Consider the following 21,765-nt stretch of genomic DNA (forward strand, 5'->3'; position numbering starts at 1 on the left):
AAAAAAAAAAAAAACTGTCTCTAAAGAACTAGTGTATTAGCAGTTGGTGCATTAATGAGCATCCCAAGCATTTCATAGTTGTTTCCTTCTAAAAACAAATATAGAAGGTGCCTATAAAACTTAGGTGAAAATAACTGTAGGTTGAAAGAGGCCATGTTGGAAACTCCTCATGCTATCATTCTAGGCCCCAGGAAAGGTTAGTGCTCTTCTGGGATATGTAGTGCTCACAGAAAACCCCAAAAATGGTGATGGGGAGATAGCACCTTGGGTATAAGCACTTACTGCAATAGCATGAGAACCCTCATTCAGAAGCCAGGTACCCATGTGAAAAACTGCGTGTTTGTGTGAGCCCAGTACTAGGGCAGCAGAGACAAAAGGATCACTGGGACTCTTTGGCCAGCAAGCCTAGCGAGAAATGGGAACTGGTGGGATGAATGTTTAGGAGAATAATACACAGAAAAAGACTGAACCACGCACTGAGTTTCAATTCAATTCACTCACAAATACAACCAATCAACCCTGGAGGACATGGAAGAGCTGTCTTTACTAGCTTATGGGGAGTGTCAAAATCCAGTAGGAAAGATCTCACCCATTTCTTCCTTCCTTCACAGCTTTGACTATGCATTGGCTGTGGAAATTTCCAAGACTTTGCACTCTCTGGGGTAATGAGATGTCCCGCCGTACTTTCCATATTAACATCAAGAAACTAATGCCCATACAGTGGGGTCACCAGGAAGCGCCTGCCAAGTTCAACTTTGCTAGTGATGTGATAGATCACTGGGCCAACCTGGAGAAGGTAAGGGGATATTGGATGGAAAAGCTTGAATAATTTCACATATTTATCAAGTCATTCATAGAACTTTATGGGATGCTTTATTATGTCTCAGACACCATAAGAAACTGTGAATAGGATGGTCAACTTCCTCGATGCAGAATAGAGTGACTTGGAAGAAAGAAAAGTAGAAGAACTATGAGGTTCTGTCAGAGAAGTGTCTTCTTGCAGGAGTCTGCAACTGCAGACACTCACAACTGGTTAATATGCTGAGAATAAGTCATTGTTGAATATTCATCCATTAATAAAACATCTCTCATACACTCCTCAGAGATTCAGGGGATATTATGGAAGAAGGAATAGAAAGAATGTAAGAATTAGATATGTAGAATGTAATTTCTGGGCATGAGATGGCTGTTGCACTCTTGAATTCACAGCAACTGTAAGTACCTGCACTAGATTTCATGAAGTAGGGAGGAGCTCACAGGTCCCACCTCTCCTAGAGGATTTTCACACAGCTAAAGGCTAAAGAGGGATGGAGAGACATTTTGTTCAGTAGTACAACCACTAGTAATGTGCCCATGCTTCTGTAAATAAACCTTTTCGCATGCTGCTAATAAAACTTACTAGAAAATACACAATACATACACACACACATACACACACACACAAGATCGGAGAAGATTAGGGGAGGGTAAATATGATTGGAATCAATTATGTACTTGTAAGAAAGTTGTTATATATATATGTATATGTTTAAACATATATGTATATGTTTAATATGATTGCATATAGTTAATACATAGTACTACAAAATTTTTAAGAGGAAGATCAGAGGCACATAACACATTGTGTAACTTAGCAACCTAGGTAATCTTAGTAACCTTAGTACTTGAACCACATGCTCTATTGTGACCTGCAGCATATAATAAAGAGAGGTGGGATGGAGCATAGGTGAGGTGGGAGAACTTGTATTGGACTGACCAAGTGTGTAGTATTATGGGATATGCATCAGCTCTGACATGGGTTTAAGACAACAGAAAGTCTTTGTTAGCCAGCTGGTGACTACACTGGGTGTTCAGGACCCCAGGGTAACACTGAGCCTTTCTCAGGGTCAGCTCGAAATCACAAAAATCATGTTCTGGGTTGAGATTCTTCAGTGAACAAGAACAGTAAGCAGAAGCATGGCTACAGAAGTTAAATTCTAAAAAGCTAAAAACAAGACCCTTTTTGTGACATAGTCCGACCGAATCCCCAGATTTTTCCTATTTCCCAAAGGCCAGAATGTTTTAAAACCCCTTGTTTTTTGGAAACTAGGAGGGACAAGCCATCTATTGGACATATATAGAACTGTAAAGTTCAAGTGCATTTTGAGACTTTCCCAGAACTATATGGATTTTGATGGATTAGGCCTTTGTTTCAGTTTCAGCACATGATTCTGACTACATACTGAGTTTTACAGCCATCATGGAGACAGTTGTGCTAAGATCTTGGGCCCTGTTACATTCCCCACTAGTTTTAGCGAATGAGTCAAACCATGGGCTCATCCTGCTTTAGTTTAAGACACAGAGCCTTACTGTAAATCCAATCAGAATGAGAGTCAATTATCTGCCAGTGCTGATAGCAGAGCAGTTAGCCAGGGAGACCAAGGGAACAGAGACAGATATATTATTTTTCCAACCATAGCAAGACTTCTTCAAATTACTCCTGATCAATTAGCATAGAAACTAGAGGTTTCTCCCAAAGCCATATATACGTTCTTTATCTCATGAGACATCTAAGCCTCTCGAATCTTGTAGGACCTTTTCTGCAAGTGAGTCTAATTGTTGTTTTAATTCAGAAACTGAACTCTTTAATACCTCTGGGTCCTGATCATCTTATCTACTTAATTTAGAAAGTGTCAAAAGAGGCAGATTTAGTCAAACCATTAGTACATGCCTACCAAGTAGTCTCAGAGGTCCAGTAATGTTGTTGTCCATATGAATTGCAGAATAGCAGGTACCAGAATAAGAGAGAGTGGTAAGGTAATAGGATTTGGATATTAGACAAGTTTTAGGCCCTTATAAGTCCTCTAACATTAATTTTGGCTACCCATCATCATGTTAAGTTTTGTCAGTCAATGGGCTGACAGTCTGGTTGGTTCCTATCCCTATGTATTACAGGGGCCAGGTGTCTAAGCATAACCAGAAATCCTGGTTGATTTTTGTCTGGGAATGATTGTCTCTATCCCCAGAGTCCCTTTCCTGTGGTATGGAGTCTGATTCCCCAGGTTTTTCCTATTTTCCAAAGACAGAATCTTTTAAACACCCTTTTTTGTTGGCAACCAGGGGGACCAGCCACAGGGTATGTATGGAATTGTAAAAGTCAAGATGAAATATGGGTTACTGGTCTGTAGTTACACTAGATAGAACCTTTCCTATGTCTGTCTTCTTCAGTTCCCAGGTCTAGACCTAAGGGCTGTAGGGATTAAATCATAACCCTGTATTCATACCAAACACAAGTCCCAGGATGAGGTAGAGGACTGGAAGATCCCAGGGCCCAGTGAAGTCTGGAAACAGTCTATTTGGAAGCAGCATCTGTGACTCCCATTTTCTTGACCTGGGTGAGATGGATTCATGGTATAATGCCAGTTATCTTCACAGCCTTGGGAGTGGAGACAATCACCTTTTGGGTAATTTCCAAGTTACTTTCAGGGCCCCACTGGCTATCTATTTGACCCAGATAGTATCACTGGACTGGGATAAGGGAAAACTGATGGGAGACTTGGAGGTGGATGTCTTGGATAGTCTGATGAAGAGCTTTTATGGACTGGAGGGCCTGTAGTGACTTGAGAAAGGAATGCTACAAGAATTATGCCAACTGCTGGTCTTGGAGCCTGGGGAGCAATGGGGAAAGCCTTCCAACCATAATCTCATAGAGGCAGATGAATTCCTCTCTATACAGTGTGCAGCAGGCCGAAGCAAAGCAAAGGAAGTTCTACCTATCCTTTGGTAGACTCTAATGAAAATATTGTAAAGGTTTCTTTCAATGTTCCATTTTTAACCTGTCCAGAACTCTAAAGTCTATATGGGAAATGAAAATTTTAATCTATGTATAAAGCTTTAGATATTATTTGAGAGGTTTTGGCTATGAAAACTAGGCCATCATTGGACCCCATTGCTAAGGAGAAGATAAATCAGAGGACCAATTCCTAGAGGAGCTTTTTAATACTATTTGAGCAGTTTCAGTCCAGAGGAGGAATGCTTCTACCCACCCTGAAAAGGTATCTTTAAAAATTACCTAGTATTTTTTTCCTTTCTGTAAATTATTTTTTTATTCACATTATATCCCAATCGCAGCTTTTCCTCCCTCCTTTCCTCCTAGCCCTGCCCTTACAAATCCCTCTCCCCACTATCTCCTCACCTTCTCCTCAGAAAAGGGGAAGCCTCCCTTGGGTATCACAACATCCTGAAACATCTAGTCCTAGCAGTAATAAGCAACTCCTCTCCCACTGAGGCCCAACCAAGCAATCCTGTTAGGGGAAGGGAGTCCAATGGCAGGCAACAGAGCCAGAGTCAGCCCCCACTCCAATTCTTAGGGGACTCACATGAAGACCAAGCTGCACATCTGCTACAAATGTATTGGGAACCTAGGTTCAGCCCTTGCATGATCTTTGGTGGGTGGTTCAGTCTCTCTGATCCTCCATGGGCCCAAGTTAGTTGACTCTGTAGGTATCCTTGTGGTGGTGTCTTGATGCCTCTGGCTTGCTCAACTCTACCTCCTCTTCCCCAAGACTCCTTGAGCTCTTCCTGATATTTGACTGGGTCTCTGCATCTGCCTCCATCCATTGCTGGATGAAGCCTCTCAGATGACAGTTATGCTAGGCACCTATCTATAAGCATAACAGAGTGTCATTAATAGTGTCAATAGTTGATTCTTTCCCATTGGATGGGTTTCATGTTGGGCCAGTCGTTGGTTAGCTGTTCCCTCAGTCTGCTCCATCTTTATCCTTGCGCATCTTGTAAGCAGAACTAATTTTGAATTGAAGGTTTTGTGGGTGGATTGATGTCCCTCTTTCCACTGGAAGTACTGCCTGGCTACAGAATGTGGCCACTTCAGACTCTATATCCCCTGATGGTAGGAATTACAGTTAGAGTTACCCCATAAATTCCCCACAGCCTCCCCTACCCCACGTCACCAGCTAGTCCCAGATATGCCCCTGAAATGATATCCGTTCTTACTCCTAGTCCTTTCCCATTCCCTCCCCCAACATCTGATTGCTATTCTCATACCCCTCCTCACTCCCTATCTGACCCAGTTCCCTCTTTCCATAAACCTATGATGACTTGGCATATACACAAAAGATGCTCCACTATATTCCAGGGACACTTGCTTAACTATGTCCATAGCAGCTTTATTCATAATAGCCAGACTAGAAACAACCCAGATGTCCCTCAGCTGAAGAATGATTAGCTGTCCCTCAGTTTCTGCTCCATCTTTATCTTTGTGCATCTTGTAGGCAGAACTAATTTTGAATTGAAGGTTTTGTGGGTGGATTTTGTATGATGGAAAATGTGGTACATATACATAATGGAATACTATTCAGCTATTAAAAACAAAGACATCATGAAATTTGCAGGCAAATAGATGGAACTTGAGAATATCATCCTGAGTGAGGTAACCGAGACCCAGAAAGACAAGTATGGTATATACTCACTTACAAGCAGACATTAGCCATAAAGTATAGAATAACCATGCTACAATCCACAGACCCAAACAAACTGGGTAAGAAGGAGGGCCCAAGAGAGGATATGTGAATCTCACTCAGAAGGGGAAACAAAATAATTATCAAAAATTACTCGGTATTTTTATCATTCCCCAGCAGGCTGGATCTTGAAGTCAGTTTTCCCAGAGTTCACCAGGATGTTGGTTTCTCATTCAGACCCCTTCCTGGGTAAGGGTTATCTGTTTTGGATTCACTTGAACATAAACTCAAAGTCTAGCTGAGACATCCTGCACTAGGCTGTCCACTTTTTGTATAACATACTTTAGTCTGGGCATCTCAGAAAGTTTTGTAAACCCCAGATAAGTAGCCTGGGTCAGTTATCAGAGTCCTGCCAGTTGTTTTCAGAAGAATGATCTTTTCTTCTGTTGTCCTCCATCCTGTGAGGTTATGTTGTCCATTTCTTCTTTACCATAGAGTCTCAGGCAGCACTTGGTCATGATATGATATCAGAATATCCATAGGCCCCAGTGGTCTTTGGGCCATTTGTCAGGCAGCCAAGAGAGCAGCCTGACAGTGGAAGACAACAATTTGTGGAGGAAGACAAACAGCCTCTAGGGGAAGCCATGCTTATTTAATGTCCCCTTTTCTCGTAGTGAGAAGCCCCTTTTTTCTCTAGATCACACTGTGGACATGACAGCAGTCAGCTCTGCTCTCTGAGCTTAGGTACTTGGCGTGGCCCATATAATTTCAGTTAAAGTAACTATTGTAGCTCCCGCACACTTGCTTTTCTCTTTCATCTCCTGATAGTCATGGATGAGCACCAATGTCATCAGGCAAGAGAGTAGCCGAATTAGTGGTGCTGGGTTTCTCAAACTGGACTCGAGGGTACACCACGAGTTAAGGCCAGGTACTGAGTCACATGGTCATTAGACAGCCAGCATTCTGGGCTTCCTCAGGAGGGCCTCAATCATGTCATGGTGTTGTGAGGATAAGCTCTTGACCCAGTGTTAATTTGTTTGCTTTATTTTATTAAACTAGCAATAACTGCCACAGCTCTTAAACAGGTAGGCCATCCTGTGGCTGTAGGGTCCAACCACACAGGGCATTTCATGGCCCCAAAGTTTGTGTTAAAACCCCTTTAGGGTTTAAGCAGAAGTCAGAGCTGTTTTTAAAGCCTCAAATGTCTTTTGTTTAGTCTCAGTCCAGATTAGAGACTTAGTGTCCTACTCCGTGCTGGTATATAGAGGTCTTATTTCCACAAACTCTGGTATCTAGAGGCATCAATATCCTGCTGTACCCAGGAACTCTTGAACTTGTCTCTTAGTCTTTAGAGTTGGAATTTGGAGGATGGTAGCAATCCTACTCTGAGACAGGCTCCTTTCACCTTCTTTCAGCTGGCAGTGAAGATAAGCAGCCTCTGATATACAAACTTGAACTTTCTTAGCTGACATTCTGTAGCCCAATGCCTACAACTCTGGCAGCAGTCCCTTGGTGGCCCTTTTGTAATCTATCTTCACAGGAAACTTCTGACAGAATGGCAGGAAGTCTGCATTTAGTGTCTTTAATTCCTGGGGCAACCTGGTCCAGGTAAGTTGCCCACTGTTACCTCCCACTGGATCTGTCCATGTAAAAGCAAAGATGGGTCAACTCACCTCTACCAATGGGAGGCAGGAGAATACATATTTCAGGTCAAAGAATATGTATCCCTGATTCTCTGGAAAAACCAGACTCCTGAGGATCTGAGGTCTCAGATTTCTTCACAGGCAGGAGAGGTACAGTCCAAGGTGACTGGGCGGGCACCAAGATATCTGTCTCTTTCAACTAGGCAATATAATCTGCAATTTCCCCTTATGTGTCAAGGGTCATTTGGATATTGTTTAATTTGAAGTGAGGTAGCTGAACTGGGTAGTTGAACAATTATAGGAGCTTGGTGTTGAGCCAATCCTGAGGTATTGATTTTTTAATCCCCTATATAAGGATGAAATGCCCAAACTTTGCTAGGTATCTGTAAGTGTCACTGTGGTTCATCATGAGGGAATTGGACAGTGGCTTTCAATTATGTAAAAGACCTTGTCCCACTCAGCTCTATGCTGTTAAATACCCTTTAAGGTACTTCCAGCAACTGGGACCTAGTTATACCATTAAATTTTTTTTAACTTTTTTTTTATTAGATATGTTCTTTATTTACATGTCATATGATTTCTCCTTTCCCAGTTTCCCCTCAGGGAAAAAAAAAACCACACACACAAAAAAAACAAAAAACAAAAAACAACAAGAACAAACCCCTGTTGCTTCCCCCTTCCCCTGCTTGCCACTCCACCCTCTCCCACTTACTGGCCCTGGCATTCCCCTACACTGGGGCTCAGAACTTTCACAGGGCCAAGGGCCTCTCCTCCATTGATGACCGACTTTGCAATCCTCTACTATACACATGCTGCCAGAGCAATCAGTCCCACCATGTGTACTCCTTGGTTGGTGGTTGAATCCCTGGGAGCTCTGAGGGTACTAGTTAGTTCATATTATTGTTCGTCCTAAGGGGCTGCAAACCCTTCAGCTCCTTTGGTCCTTTCTCTAACTCCTTCATTGGGGACCCTGTACTTAGTTCAATGGATGGCTGTGAGCCTCTACTCTGTATTAGTTGGGTACTGTCAGAGCCTCTCGGGAGACAGCTATATCAGGCTGGATTGTCCTTCCTTCAGTCTCTGCTCCATAGTTAGTCTCTGCAACTCCTTCTGTGGGTATTTTGTTCCCCCTTTTAAGAAGGAATGAAATGTCCACATTTTGGTCTTCCTTCTTCTTGAGTTTCTTGTGGTTTGTAGATTGTTCTTCGTGTATTCCGAACTTCTGGGCTAATAACCACTTATCAGAGAGTGCATACCGTGTGTGTTCTTTTGTGATTGGGTTACCTCACTCAGGATGATATTCTCCAGATCCATCCCTTTCCCCAAGAATTTCATAAATTCATTGTTTTTAATAGCTGAGTAGTACTCCATTGTGTAGATGTACCACATTTTCTGTATCCATTTCTCTGTTGAGGGACATCTGGGTTGTTTCCAGTTTCTGGCTATTATAAGTAAGGCTTCTATGAACATGGTGGGTCATGTGTCCTTATTACATGTTGCAGTATCTTTTGGGTATATGCCCAGGAGTGGTATAGCTGGGTCCTCCAGTAGAACTATGTCCAATTTCCAGAGGAACCGCCAAACTGATTTCCAGAGTGGTTGTACCAGCATGCAATCCCACCAGCAATGAAGAAGTGTTCCAAATTATTCTCAACAATAAAAGACCTAGTTATAACATTAAATTTTTTTAAAACTTTTTTTTAACATCTGGGGACAAGTTGGTGACAAAGGAAATCTTTTTAGTAGCTATCTTTAATCCTTTAAAAAGGACTTATCAAAAGTTGTTTAAAGTCTGTTTGGTCAGTGTTAGATAGATGGAAATTTTTGTTTTATCCAGGCTGTGTTATCTGGTAGGGATCCCCTTGCCCAGTTCAGGGGATATTTGTTTGTTTGTTTATTTATTTGTTTTTACTATTTTCAGAGAATAAAGGGTTTTACAGATCATTGGTTAAAAAGGAAACATAAATCATAACCGAGAAAGGAGTAGAACTTTCTTTTTTTCTTCTGGCTCAGCTCAAAGGAATTTTTCTCTTCCCTGGTGCTGCTTAGAGCAGGAACAGAGCAGAGGGAATGCTCACCTAGGGAACTCTTTTCCCTCCTTGTGTGCTTTCTTTTTATATGGCGGGGGGCCCTGGACGAGACACTCAGCTCCTTCCCACCTTCACACAGGGACTCATCCTGACCAAGAGTCCAGTAACAAAACATGCAAGAGCACCTGCTCCTGGAGTGGGACAGGTGAAGGAACTTTTTGGGTTTCTCTGGGTGACCTCTTGCAGAAGCAAGAGAGTTCAGGTCCCCAAAAGGACGGGGCACAGTTCTTAAACTAGGGGGTTCTCACACCAGAGAAAGCCACTGGTCAATACAGAGAAACAGATCTGACAGAAACACATAGAAAGACAGAGGTGTGCCCACACATACACACACACATAGAAAGACACACACACACACACACACACACACACACACAAAGAGAGAATGAGAGAGAGAGAGACAGAGACAGAGACAGAGACAGAGACAGAGAGAGGACAACCAGGGGTGCCCACTACAAATTCATACTCCTGAACAGTCAGAACTCTCATAGGGATCCTGGACACTGGATCAGCAATCAAACAGAAGGCACCTTAACCAGACTTACCTCTGAAGGTGACAAACTAGGTGACTTTCCAGTTTGTTTCTTATTGTGTCAGGCCCATCTGAATCAGTAGGCAACAAATGATCAAAGGGAGTCTTGGGAGGGGAGGTGCTGGAACATCTCAAGTTGCACATCCCCAGGACTATCCTGACAACTGCACCCTTTCATTTTCTAAGGGGCTTTGAAACCCTGGTGACTCAAGGTATGGTCTCTGGGATTTCTCTGGGGCTTTCAGAAACATTGTGAGGTATCCACTAGAGGAGACTGCTCAGACATGGGCCTAAGATAATAGAAAGTCTTCATTAGCCAGCCACAGCTACACTGGGTGTTCAGGATCCCAATGTATCTCTGAGTCATTCTCAGGGTTAGCTTTTAAGCACAGAAATATGCTCTAGGTCGACATACGTCAGCTCACAAGAACAGTCAACTAGAACAGAACTATAGAAGTTAAAAAGCAATGTTAGTACACCTGAGATTTTCCTCAATGATATGGACTTTGACATATTAGGCCTTTGTTTTAGTTTTGGCAAGCATTTCTGTCTACATGCTGAATTTTACACCCTGAATGGTACTTTTATCATGTAGTCCGTTGTGCTAAGGTCTGAGGCCTGTTACAGTAGTGATCCCATAGGTTCCTTTTAAACATTTGTTCTCAGTTTAAACATTTGGTCTCCATCTGGTGATGATGGTTTGGGAGGCAGTAGAGGTTTTACATAGTGGGACTAGAGGAAACAGGTCACTGAGGACATAACCCCGAAGTTTTGCTTTGCCTGTAGTCTCTGCTTCTTTCTTTGCTTCCCGTCACAGAGTGAGTAGTCTCTGTCACACATTCCTACTGCCATGACTCTTCCTCACTTTTCACATGTTCAGAGTCAACACAGCTAATGGATACTGATGGAATCCTCTGAATACACAAGCTTAGAGATATATCAAGGTGTTTGTCACAGTGATGGCCAATCTGATTAACATGATCACAGAAAGAAATCAACAACTCAAGGCTTAGCCAGTCTTCTCAGAAAACTAGACCATACGTCCCTGCCATCGAGGTATGTGAGTAAGATGCCCACTCAACAGAGTAGAAAAGGGCTTCAGCCCAAGAGATGGGGGAGGGTCATGGGGGCAGGGATGTAGAAACCTCCCAGTTTCTTGTCCATCTATGAGTTTCATTCACTACCTTCTCACCACTACCTTCATCAGAAATACAATTCAAGAGGCTGAACTGGCTCATCCAGGCTAAGGCAGGAGAAAGGCTAGATTTAACCAGCAAAGGAACCAAATGGGGATACCCAAAGGGAGCTGTGACAATGATGTTGTTCTAAGGTCCTGGCTCTGGGACACAACCTTAGCATGGCGATTGCACCATCTTCTCTGCTGAAGATGAAACAGAGATTCAAGGTTGGTGCATGACTCTTTTTGGAAGACTTGCTGATCATCTCCTCCAGTGTGATGGCAGGCCAAAAAACTGATCTGATCTAAGTCAAGATTGGTGAAACAATGAGCCTTTAGGATTAGTTTTGAGGGGTGTGGGTGAGGAGTTACAGGGCCATGAGTAACCCAAAGGGACGTGCGTCACTGAGAAGCTCTGCTCAGCATGTGCCATTGGTGCTCCTTATGCAACTAGCTATTTACTACTTAAACATAACAGCCTAAACTGGCTCCTTGAAGATTCACGTGCCTGTGTGTCTTGTAGACTTGGGCTTCATTGTTTGTTTTGTTAGTCTCATGAGCCTTTCCTGTCCTACAAGGGACTGTTTCAATCCAGAGGAAGGGACTGAATCTCTTTGTCTCCATGTGCATGTATGTATCGCATACACTAACGTACACACATGTATATGTGTTTATAATGTGTGAGTGCAAACGGATGCCAGAGGCCAGCCTCATGTGCTCTTCCTCAGCTACATCACTTTGGGTTTTGAAATGGGGTATCTCACTGACCAGGAGCCCATTGAGTCCACTAGACTGGCTGAACAGCAAGCCACAGGGATCTGCCTGCCTCCACCCCGTCAGTGCATGAACTGCAAGTGTGTGTCACCACGACCTACTTTTTGGTAACTTGCTCTGGGGAGTGGAATTCAGGTGCTACAGTTTACATAACAAGCATGTAATCTGAGAGGCATACCTGAGAGGTTCACTTTACTCATCTCTTAGGCATCCTCACGCTAATCCAGCTGGAAATCACATTATCTATCACAGTAATATATAATGTGTTTTAGCTGCTATTTTTTAAACATGCATATTAAAACTCTCTGTTTTAATACATCATTAATAGATCCAACCCACATTTAAAGAATAGCTTGAGGGTTTTCAACACTTTTATTTGTGTATGGATGTCCTCGGATTGACAAGCCTACCCCTAGAGTTGCAATTTGTTTTGTTTGCTATGTTTTTATCACCAGACTGTCCTGACCTCATAGCCCCAGTAATGACATGGAGACCTTTTATTACTAATGAAAGATTTGGCCGTATAGCTTAGGCTTGTTCCCACTAGCTTGTATAACTTAGTTAAGTGTCTGCACTTGTCAACAATTGCCACATGGCCTGTTAGCTCTCTCTCAGACAGTCCCAGCACCTGTTCCTTCCACCTCCATGTACAGCTGGAGAACCAGCACTCCCCACCTCCCTATGCATGCTCACATCTGATCCTTTCCCAGAGTTCCTATCTCTACTTGGATGTTCCACCTTTCCTCTCCTGCCCTTCTGTGGGCCATCAGCTCTTTATTAAACTAATCAACTGATGGAGAGGACATTTTACAAAGTACCAAGAATGGTGATGCTTCATTAAAATAACAATACCAAAGTCTAGCTAGTACTCAGCACTCTAAAGGTACAGAAGTCGACTTTTGAATAATACAAAGACAACCTTTATACACTGCACAAGAAGATTATCCCCATATGTTCCTGTGTACTACCTCCTGTGTCCCCATAGGTCTTCTGATCACCAGGCCTTCTTTTTCTTCAGGCTGGCCAGAGACCTTTGGGTCCAGCCCTATGGTGGATGAATGGCAGAGGGGAAGAAATAAAGTGGAGCTTCAGGGAACTGAGTGAAATCAGCAAACAGACAGCCAATGTTCTCTCTGGAGCCTGTGGCCTGCATCGTGGGGACCGTGTGGCAGTAGTGCTTCCCCGAATCCCAGAGTGGTGGCTGGTGACCCTGGGCTGCATGCGGACTGGTTAGTAACTGTTCACACAGGCGAGTGGTGGCTGGTGACCCTGGGCTGCATGCGGACTGGTTAGTAACTGCTCACACAGGCTTGGCAGTCTCCCTTGTGAAGGAATTGGAGGGTAGAGAACGGCAGGCTCCTCTCCCCAAAGAAACCCCCATAGATTGTGCTGTTCTTCTCCATTGGCTTTCCCACCTGCCCTTCCTGTTGGCCCCCATGGCTGTGCACAGCCCTTCTCTGGGGAAGAAGACGATTTCCTTCCTAGCGCTCTTTAAACTGTTTGGCTTCTTTAGGCCTCGTTTTCATGCCTGGGACCATCCAGATGAAGTCCTCAGACATACTATACAGGCTGCAGGCATCCAAGGCCAGGGCCATTGTGGCTGGGGATGAAGTGGCCCAGGAAGTAGATGCCGTGGCCTCTGACTGTTCTTTACTGAAAATCAAGTTGCTGGTGTCTGAAAAAAATCGAGAAGGATGGCTAAACTTCAAGGCATTGCTAAAGTGAGTATCTCTTGCCTTAGCCAGTTTTTCACCCAAACTAGAAATCCAACCAAGAAATTGTACGGTTGTGAACAGTGTAAGTCTAAGGGGAATGAGACAGTAAAGAAAGAAAAGCAAATGCAAGTGTTTGGTATAGACTCACTCCAAAGGTGGGTGGAGCCAGGCATTCAGACACCTCCCTAAAAGCCCAGAGAATGTTCCCAACGATTTTCTGAAGGATGTGGCTCAGTGGATAAGAGCACTTACTGTACGAGCATGAGACCTAATTCAAATCCCCAGCATCCACGTAAAAAGACAGCATGGCTGCACATGCCTATAACTCTAGCATTGGAAGGTAAAGACAGGTAGACCCCAAAAGTTCACAGGCCAGCCTAGCCTTGCCTAAAGCTAAGACTCCAGTCCATTGAGAGACCCTGTCTCAAGGCAATATTGCAGAGAGCAGTAGCGGGAGACACCTGTGGCCTTTGAGTGTTCATATGCACATGTGGTTAGCACATACATGAATATACCATACACACACACATACACATTGTACAGGCATATATATATATATATATGTATATATATATATATATATACACATACAGATAGACAGACACATACTACATACTGAATGGAGTTGAAAGGCATCTAGAGCTATTCACCATAGCCATAGATCAAATGTGAGGTGAGTCTAACAGTATACAAGACAACCCCTCAGAGAGGCCTGGTGCACTGACTTTCAGGCTCTTCCCACATTCTGTATCCCTAGGAGATACTTTCCAGAATAATGGTCCTTCCAGAATTTCATACTAAGACTGGCTGGATAAATAAGATTCTTTAAATAAGTCCATTAGAGACACATACTTTAGGAAACATTTAGGGAGAATATAAAGGGTTTTCTCCCTTTCTACTGTCATGATCTTTGAAATAATTTTCATAAAGTAAACAATAAAACACCAGCTTTTAAAGATTCAAATTCAAGACACTAGAAAGATTGCCTAAAAAAAACCCCTGTAGCTTCTTCCAAACAATAAAAGTGGGTGGCAAGAAATCATGAGGAGTACTGGAGAGACTAGCTCTGCTCTTCTCAGGTTTAATTCCCAACATCTATAAGACAGATTAACAACTGTCTATAGCTCTAGTTCCAGGGTATCCAATGCCCTCTTCTGGCCTCCACAGTAAACATAGACATCTTGTACATATACACAAATGCAGGCAAAACACCCATATGCATAAAATACAAAGAAGTAATTTTTTAAAAATCACTTGGAAAACTAACTGCCCACCTTCTGTGCCCCTGGCATCATTCTGGGGCCCAACAACAATTGAATTAACATGAAGTCGCTGCTACTTATGCCCTTGCTTTCTTTCTTACTAAACTCTCTGAGATATGTTTTCTTGACCCCACTTCACATATACAGAAAGAGACTCACAGAAGTTAAGTAATTTCTACAAACTCACATAGCTAACAAAATTCTAAGTCTGACTCACTCAAGGAATCCCTTCAGAGACAGGTCATCTGACTTGCCCTTGTCAGTTTGAGGGTTACTGACAGCAACCAGTATCATCAGTATCCAGGCTAGATCTGAGACATTGACTTTCTGGTTCCTGTAGGGATGCATCCACCATTCATCAGTGTGTGGAGACAGGAAGCCAAGAATCAGCTGCCATCTACTTCACTAGTGGGACCAGTGGCCCTCCCAAGATGGCAGAACACTCCCACTGCAGCCTGGGCATCAAGGCCAAGATGGATGCTGAGTAAGCTGAGCCTTTTCCTTCTACAGATTCCTAACAACTCTTCTAAAGTCAGGTCCTATCTTCCCTGGAGACTTTGAGAAAGACAACTGAGAAGTGAAGCATGAAGCTAGAAAGGCAAGGCTTCACATACAGGGAACTCTTCAGAGTGACAACTCTGTTTTAGACAACACAAGGTCTCAATACCTCTTCCTTATGTCAAGCCACACTAGTAGGATGGATGGATAGCAATGGGGTAAAAAAAAAGTCCTCTTCCAAGATGCTCTCTACCTTGTCTTTGGGGTTCTCTGGTAATTTGCTTTAATGGTACCCAGATTTCAGGAGGACATCTTCTTTATTCCAGCAACAAATTACTTTGCAAATTCATTCATGTGAAAAGGCTCATTAGAGGAATGAGATGAACTGTGTTAATAGAGTTTCTAGAACATAGGCCTCACAACAGCATTGATTTCATTACTAGATCACTATGACCTGTGGAGTCAGAAGGTACAGTGTCAAGGTCTTCATGAACTAAGGACCGAAGATCTTTGTGTTCTTTTCCCATAACTCCTTCCTGCAACAGCAATTTTATTATTAGAATAGGAAACAGCTTAATATTAAAAAAAAAAACTTCTTAAAAGTATGAATTTCTACTTATGAGTCAACTATATCAGAGAACTAAATTACTCTAAATTAAAAGTGAGGAGTATAGCTTATAAAGTCCTTGCCACACAAGCAATAGGACTATGGTCCCCAGAATCCACATTTTAAAAAAGTAGTTTGGTTGCCCACATTTGTAATGCTAAATCCTGGAGGTGGTGATTGGTGGGCTCCTGAGACTCCCAGGCTGGCAAGTTTAGCCTAATTTGTAAACTCCAGGGCAGGCAGTGAGAGACATTATCTCAAAAATCAAGGTAGAGAGGATCTGAGGATAACACCTGATGTTCATCTCGGGCCTCAACAAACAGATACACATGTACACACAGGAGTGTGTGCCCTCCTAATGAACACACACATGCATATAATTGTACATAAAATAAATAATTTTAATACATGAGCTGAAATAAAATACAATTTTAAGGACATGTAATAAATAACTTTTTAAACTAAGATACTACTTTTCACTACCACCATCACAAATAGGTTCCAATATGCTTAATTTCCTAAAGAGATCAACCATCTTGTGTGTATATGTACATGATTGTGTGTTCTATCCTACAACATCTTTGCTTTGACAAGGGTTGGTACCTCTTATTCTTCCCTGAAGAAAGAAAGGAAACAAGTTTTTCCAGTACTGCAGCTATGTAGCTGTGTTCAGGGCAGTTCCTGGTACTTGGAGCAAAGAGAACCAAAGGCCTACTCAACAAACTTGAAGGTGACAAGACTGTCATATGTTGCCCTGGAGGCTGAGGAGCTGGGCTCACTGAGCAAAGTGCTTGTACAAGTGTGAGAACCTGGACCCAGATCTCCAGCACCCACAGAAAACTACATGTGGTGATGCATGTCTATAATCCCAACACTAGAGAAACATTGCCAGTAAGAGCTCCCTAGAGCTCATTGGCCAGCCAATCCAGCCAATCAGTGAGCTCCGGGTTTAGTGAGAGACTCTGTCTCAAAGAATAAGGTGGAGAGTGATAGATAAGGACACCTGACATGTATACACATGCATACATCAACATACACACACATGCACACACACACACACACACACACACACACACACACACACAAATGTTTCCTTTGGTGTCTGCTTGTTAGCCAGTGTTCTAGTATTGGGAAGAAGGTGAGAGTAAGACCCAGTTATCTTCTAAATTGTGACTTCTAGGGTAATAATTTGTAGAGCACTCCTACACTTTCACACACACTGCATGCTCATATCTAACATGCTCACATCTTCCCCTACACACAGTCCCTCAAGCACCACACTGTTGATATACACTCATCTCTGTGTGCCTGTGTTCTGTGTTCTCAGCAGTTGGACAGGCCTGGGTACTTCTGACATAGTATGGACCATCTCAGACACTGGTTGGATACTGAACATTTTAGCAGCATTTCTGGAACCTTGGGTATTGGGAGCATGCATATTTGTCCATCTTTTGCCAAAGTTTGATCCACAAACTGTTCTAAAGGTAAGAGACCATTTGCATTGGTTGATCAGAGTAAACTCAGGATCTTCACACTCCAGGTTATTGCAGTTAGTTTCAGTTCATAAAACTTCTGTTAAATCCCAACCAAATGGATTAGCAATGGACAGCAGGAAGCAAGATGGAAGCTTGCACCCATCTAACAAAGTTCATGGTCCAGAGAGAGAGATGGATGCATACACTGATGAATGACTTGCATTCAGGAGATGAGACTCATTGGAAGCATTTCTCTTGATGTCAGATCTCAGAAAATGAGATCATAGGTAATACTATCCTCACACACATGTATGTATGTGTGTGTGTATGCACATGCATGTGTGTGTCTATTCATGTGTGTGTATGTGTATGCATGTGAGTATGTGTGTCATATTTCCTTATTTATTTGTGGCATAACACAAGACAATGGCTAAAATGTATGGAGACCACTATTCTAATGTACAGTTGGAAAATCATTCAGATGGGTCAGACACTGCCTCTGTCAGCTTAGGCAAGTACACAGAAATACCTCAGGGAGGCTCACATAGCCACAGAGCAGATGCTTCATACATTTCTGAAGGATGAGATGGAAGATGATCAAGGTGCCAGAGGGGTTGCCTGCTTAACAAGGAATCTCATGCTGGCTTGTAGGCATCACCTTCTTCCTATATCCTTAGGAGAAGGAGAGGTGGGGAAGGAGGGAAGAGAGAGAAGAGGAAGAGAAAAGAGGAGGTGAGGAGAATAGAGAGTCTCATTCTTTTCTTATGGCAGTAACTAACATGCTATTGGCACACCTTTTCATTGCTTGGCATTATTTTCTCCAAATCCAAGCACATGAGGGTTAGAGACCTATCTTATTGCTCCATCCAGCATATAGGATACATGATTTATATCAGATACATATGTAACCATCACAACATAGAAACCTCAAATGTTTTCATAGCTGCTCATGCCTCCCCTGGCCATGTCCTCACCTCATAAGTTACTAACTCTTTGACTTCTACCAGATTAAATTTCACCTTTTCTCTTTGTATGTGTGTGAATTCAGGTGTAGGATGTATTATCTTTTGTGTCTGGTTTCTTTCCCTCAACCAGTCTCTTTGTGAGGTCAATCTATATTTTTTTTTTTTAGGAAAAGAAAATTTATTAGCATTGACTACAATTTCTTTATTATTACACCAAATATCAAATATATAAGCAAATATAAATTAATAAATTATATACCATCAAATTAAAAGTTATAAAACAAATGGAGGAAAGAAAAAAACATAACAACCAATATATTGAGGAAAACATCTAAAATTTATAGAGACATTATATAACTCAAAATCAGAATCACCAAGCATGTTTAAAGTAGGATACAAGACATTGTTCTAATGTACATATACATGTACAAATTCTCACCAAGCAGAGAAAAATGCTCAATATCATTAATTACAGTAGAAATGCCATTTTAAACCATTATAGGATACATTTAAAAATATTGTCCATTAATTTATAATTTAACTCTTAATATGTTAATAAAAAGTTATGTATACCTAGCATAGAGATGTCTAATAACTGAAAAGTTATTTCACAATGGTTTTGATATATAAATTTGTATATGAACAAAGCATCAATTCTCTATAACTTGCTAACATTTGTGAAGTCATAATTTTAGATTATAATGTTTGTCCAAAATGGTAACAGGTGATATCCTATAATCTATATTTTTTTGTGCATATGAAGTTTGTTTTTTTTAAATTGCTCTATAGCATCCCATTCTAATAATGTGTCTAGAAATGAACCATAACTTCTTTCCCATCATATTACAGATGGGTGTTTGCCTTGTGTCCAGTTTGGGTAATTTATATGGGAGGAGTGAGAGAGAGACAGACAGACAGAGAGAAACAGAGACAGAGAGACAGAGAGACAGAGAAAGAGGATTCCTTTTCCTGTATAGTCTGAGATAGTCATTAAGAAAATCTACATGCTGTAGTTGCTTATTACCACATAGTAACAAACAATAAACGTGCTTTCATTTTGACTGCAAAAATATAATTCAGGATAGCTAGAGTTGTCAGTTACACATGTAGGAAACGATTGTGTGATCCGTGCATGTTCTTTATTTTTTTTCTAGACATTTGCTTAGATCACTGTTCAGTTCTGCACAAAACAAGTGTGGTGAGGGAGACAGCATTGCATAGTGTGTGGCAAATACTGACTCCTCCAGTTGCTTACAATCTGCTTAACCCTGCAGGGCTCAGGTCCATAAAAAGGATCACAGTACATAGTGCATGCAGCCATTGTGAGAACTGCTTGAGGAAGCATTCTGTTCCATGCCTTTCAGGAATTGTTTTTCACAGTGATTTTCTTGGAAATAGTCTATAATAAACCAGGTTCCAGAAGGTTAAGGTACTGAGTGAAGATCACACAATTCATTTGCTGCAGCATCTGGTCTATTCCTCCTGATGGCTGAGACTTTGGTGGGAAAAAGTGGGGGATTATGAAGATGAGTCTAAAACTTAGTGGGAAGAGTTAGCCAGGCTTTGACAAAAGTGTTGCAAATTAATCTTGGATCTTTTTCCATCTGTGTTCATTCTTCTGTTGTGTCTTGGGGATGTGTAAGAATTATGAGACTTGTTAAGTCTAAAACAAACACGACAAATGAGGATTCCGGTCAGGATCACTAAAATTTGAGAAGTTATGACTGACATTGTGAGTTTTGGGGGCACCTGTGTCTCAGCAGGGTCACAGAGAGCTTTCTCTTCACAGGTGCTTTCCAGCTACCCTATCAATAGCCTGGTGGGTGCCCCCCTCATTTACCGGATGTTGCTACAACAGGATCTTTCCAGGTGATGGACCTGTAGGGGACTGGTAGGAGTCTCTAGACCCATCCCTATACTTATTAAGCTGGACATACTTAGCCTATTTAAAGCCAAGAGCACCATCACAGCACCCAGAACTCAGCCCCAAGCCTGGGTAGACTTCTTTTCCAATGTACCTAAAGGTAAATAAACTCTCTTCTTTAGTTACAAATTTCCACATCTGCACAGCTGCTACAGTGGAGGAGAGACCCTTCTCCCAGAGACTCTGGAGAACTGGAAATCCAAGACAGGACTGGAAATCCGAGAAATCTATGGCCAGACAGAAACGGTATCTGCTCCCCAGGGTACCATGAACTAGTGCACCTGCTGGACTTGAGTTTCTGTTTGATACCCAGATTATTGTGTAGTGTATCACTCTTTTAGTTGGGAAATACTTATTGAACATCTACAATGGGAACAAAATGATCATGTTGCTGATTTCATAGTGATTGCATTCTAGCTGGGAAGGAAGACAAAAAAGTCAAGCAATAGATGCCATGGTAGGTGATGAAAAGGGTTATGAAAAAAGGCAAAGAGTAGTCAAGAGCTAGAGGCTTAGTGTCATGAGAATTCTAGAATTTTGGCCTCCTTAGAAGACATAGAAATATTATAGGAATATGTTTTATTTTTCATCCCAGGTGTGGGGATATGGGGCTGCTTCACAGCACCAGACTATGATTTGCCTCATGCTCTAGGAGAGGCAAGGTTTTGCCCGTTGCAGATAATTTCTGCAGTTGTGTGACATTTGGAATTCTGGGAATTTTTCAGAGGGTATATAAATGCAAGGGCCCCAATAGGTAGTGTTGGCGGTTGGTGGTCATGCAGTGGGGGGGGGGGGGGGGGGGGCGGAGGGTTGTTGTTTGTGGCTTGTCATGCTCAAAGAAGAAAAAAGAGAGAGAAATTGGATTCAGAGATCTCTATATTTTTCTCCACCCATCCACTCTTCTTTTTCTCCTATCTAGTGATGAGATTGAAACCAGAGGAATAAGGGTGGGGAAAAGAACCCACAAAGTAGCAAAGACTTACTATAAGAAAAGAAAGAAATTGGATTCTTTTATCCTTCTTTCTCACCAATCTAGTGATAGGGGGTGAAACTGTGGGGATAAAGGATGGGAAAAAGGACTCACAAAGTAAAAAAGGTCAGCACAGCTTAATCTGGTCTGTGTTTCTATAACCTAATACCTGAGGCTAGCTGATTTATGAAGAAAAGTAGGTATTTTGGTTCATAGTTTTGAAGGCTGGGAAGTCTAAGAGTGGTGCCACCACCCAGCCCCATCAGAAAAGCGTTAATTTTTCTTACTGACCCAATGGTTCCTTAGAGGCTCCATCTTCAACACCATCACCATGGAAACCAAAATACAGCAGCTGTTCATTTAAACAAAATGATCATGGAAGTCCTCTGTGCCCGACATGTATCTGCACCATCTGTACTACTCATCAGAACCACCTGGAGATTCTCTCCTTCAACTCGACTTGCTCCTTTTCAGGGCATCTCTTGTTTTTCTCTCCTCCACTCTTCCATCTCACCTACCTTCCTTCTTTGGCTAATGTTCTCTTGTTCTTCCTCCCCTTCTTCCTTCCTTCTTCTTGTTCTTGCTCTCCTTGTCCTCCTCCTCCTCCTCCTTCCTCTTCCTCTTCCTCTTCCTCTTCCTCTTTTCTTCTTCTTCTTCTTCTTCTTCTTCTTCTTCTT

General features: G+C 42.1%; 1 protein-coding gene across 3 annotated transcripts in view; it reads left to right on the top strand.

Annotated features, from left to right (window-relative positions):
- LOC116100882 (acyl-coenzyme A synthetase ACSM2, mitochondrial) overlaps positions 1-21,765 on the top strand; it is a 44,975-nt gene that overhangs the window by 6,179 nt on the left and 17,031 nt on the right. For 2 of the 3 annotated variants that reach the window (XM_031384599.1, XM_031384597.1), the window contains exons 2-8: positions 612-796; positions 12,691-12,901; positions 13,186-13,393; positions 14,990-15,133; positions 17,082-17,238; positions 19,984-20,063; positions 20,241-20,364. In XM_031384599.1, coding sequence (XP_031240459.1) covers positions 620-796; positions 12,691-12,901; positions 13,186-13,393; positions 14,990-15,133; positions 17,082-17,238; positions 19,984-20,063; positions 20,241-20,364 — 1,101 coding nt within the window. In that variant the 5' untranslated portion in view covers positions 612-619. Of the gene's footprint in view, positions 1-611; positions 797-12,690; positions 12,902-13,185; positions 13,394-14,989; positions 15,134-17,081; positions 17,239-19,983; positions 20,064-20,240; positions 20,365-21,765 lie in introns of those variants that run through there. The other variant, XM_031384598.1, reaches the window with a different exon arrangement.

The sequence above is a fragment of the Mastomys coucha genome, unplaced genomic scaffold (genome assembly GCF_008632895.1).
Source record: "Mastomys coucha isolate ucsf_1 unplaced genomic scaffold, UCSF_Mcou_1 pScaffold21, whole genome shotgun sequence".
NCBI lineage: Eukaryota > Metazoa > Chordata > Mammalia > Rodentia > Muridae > Mastomys > Mastomys coucha.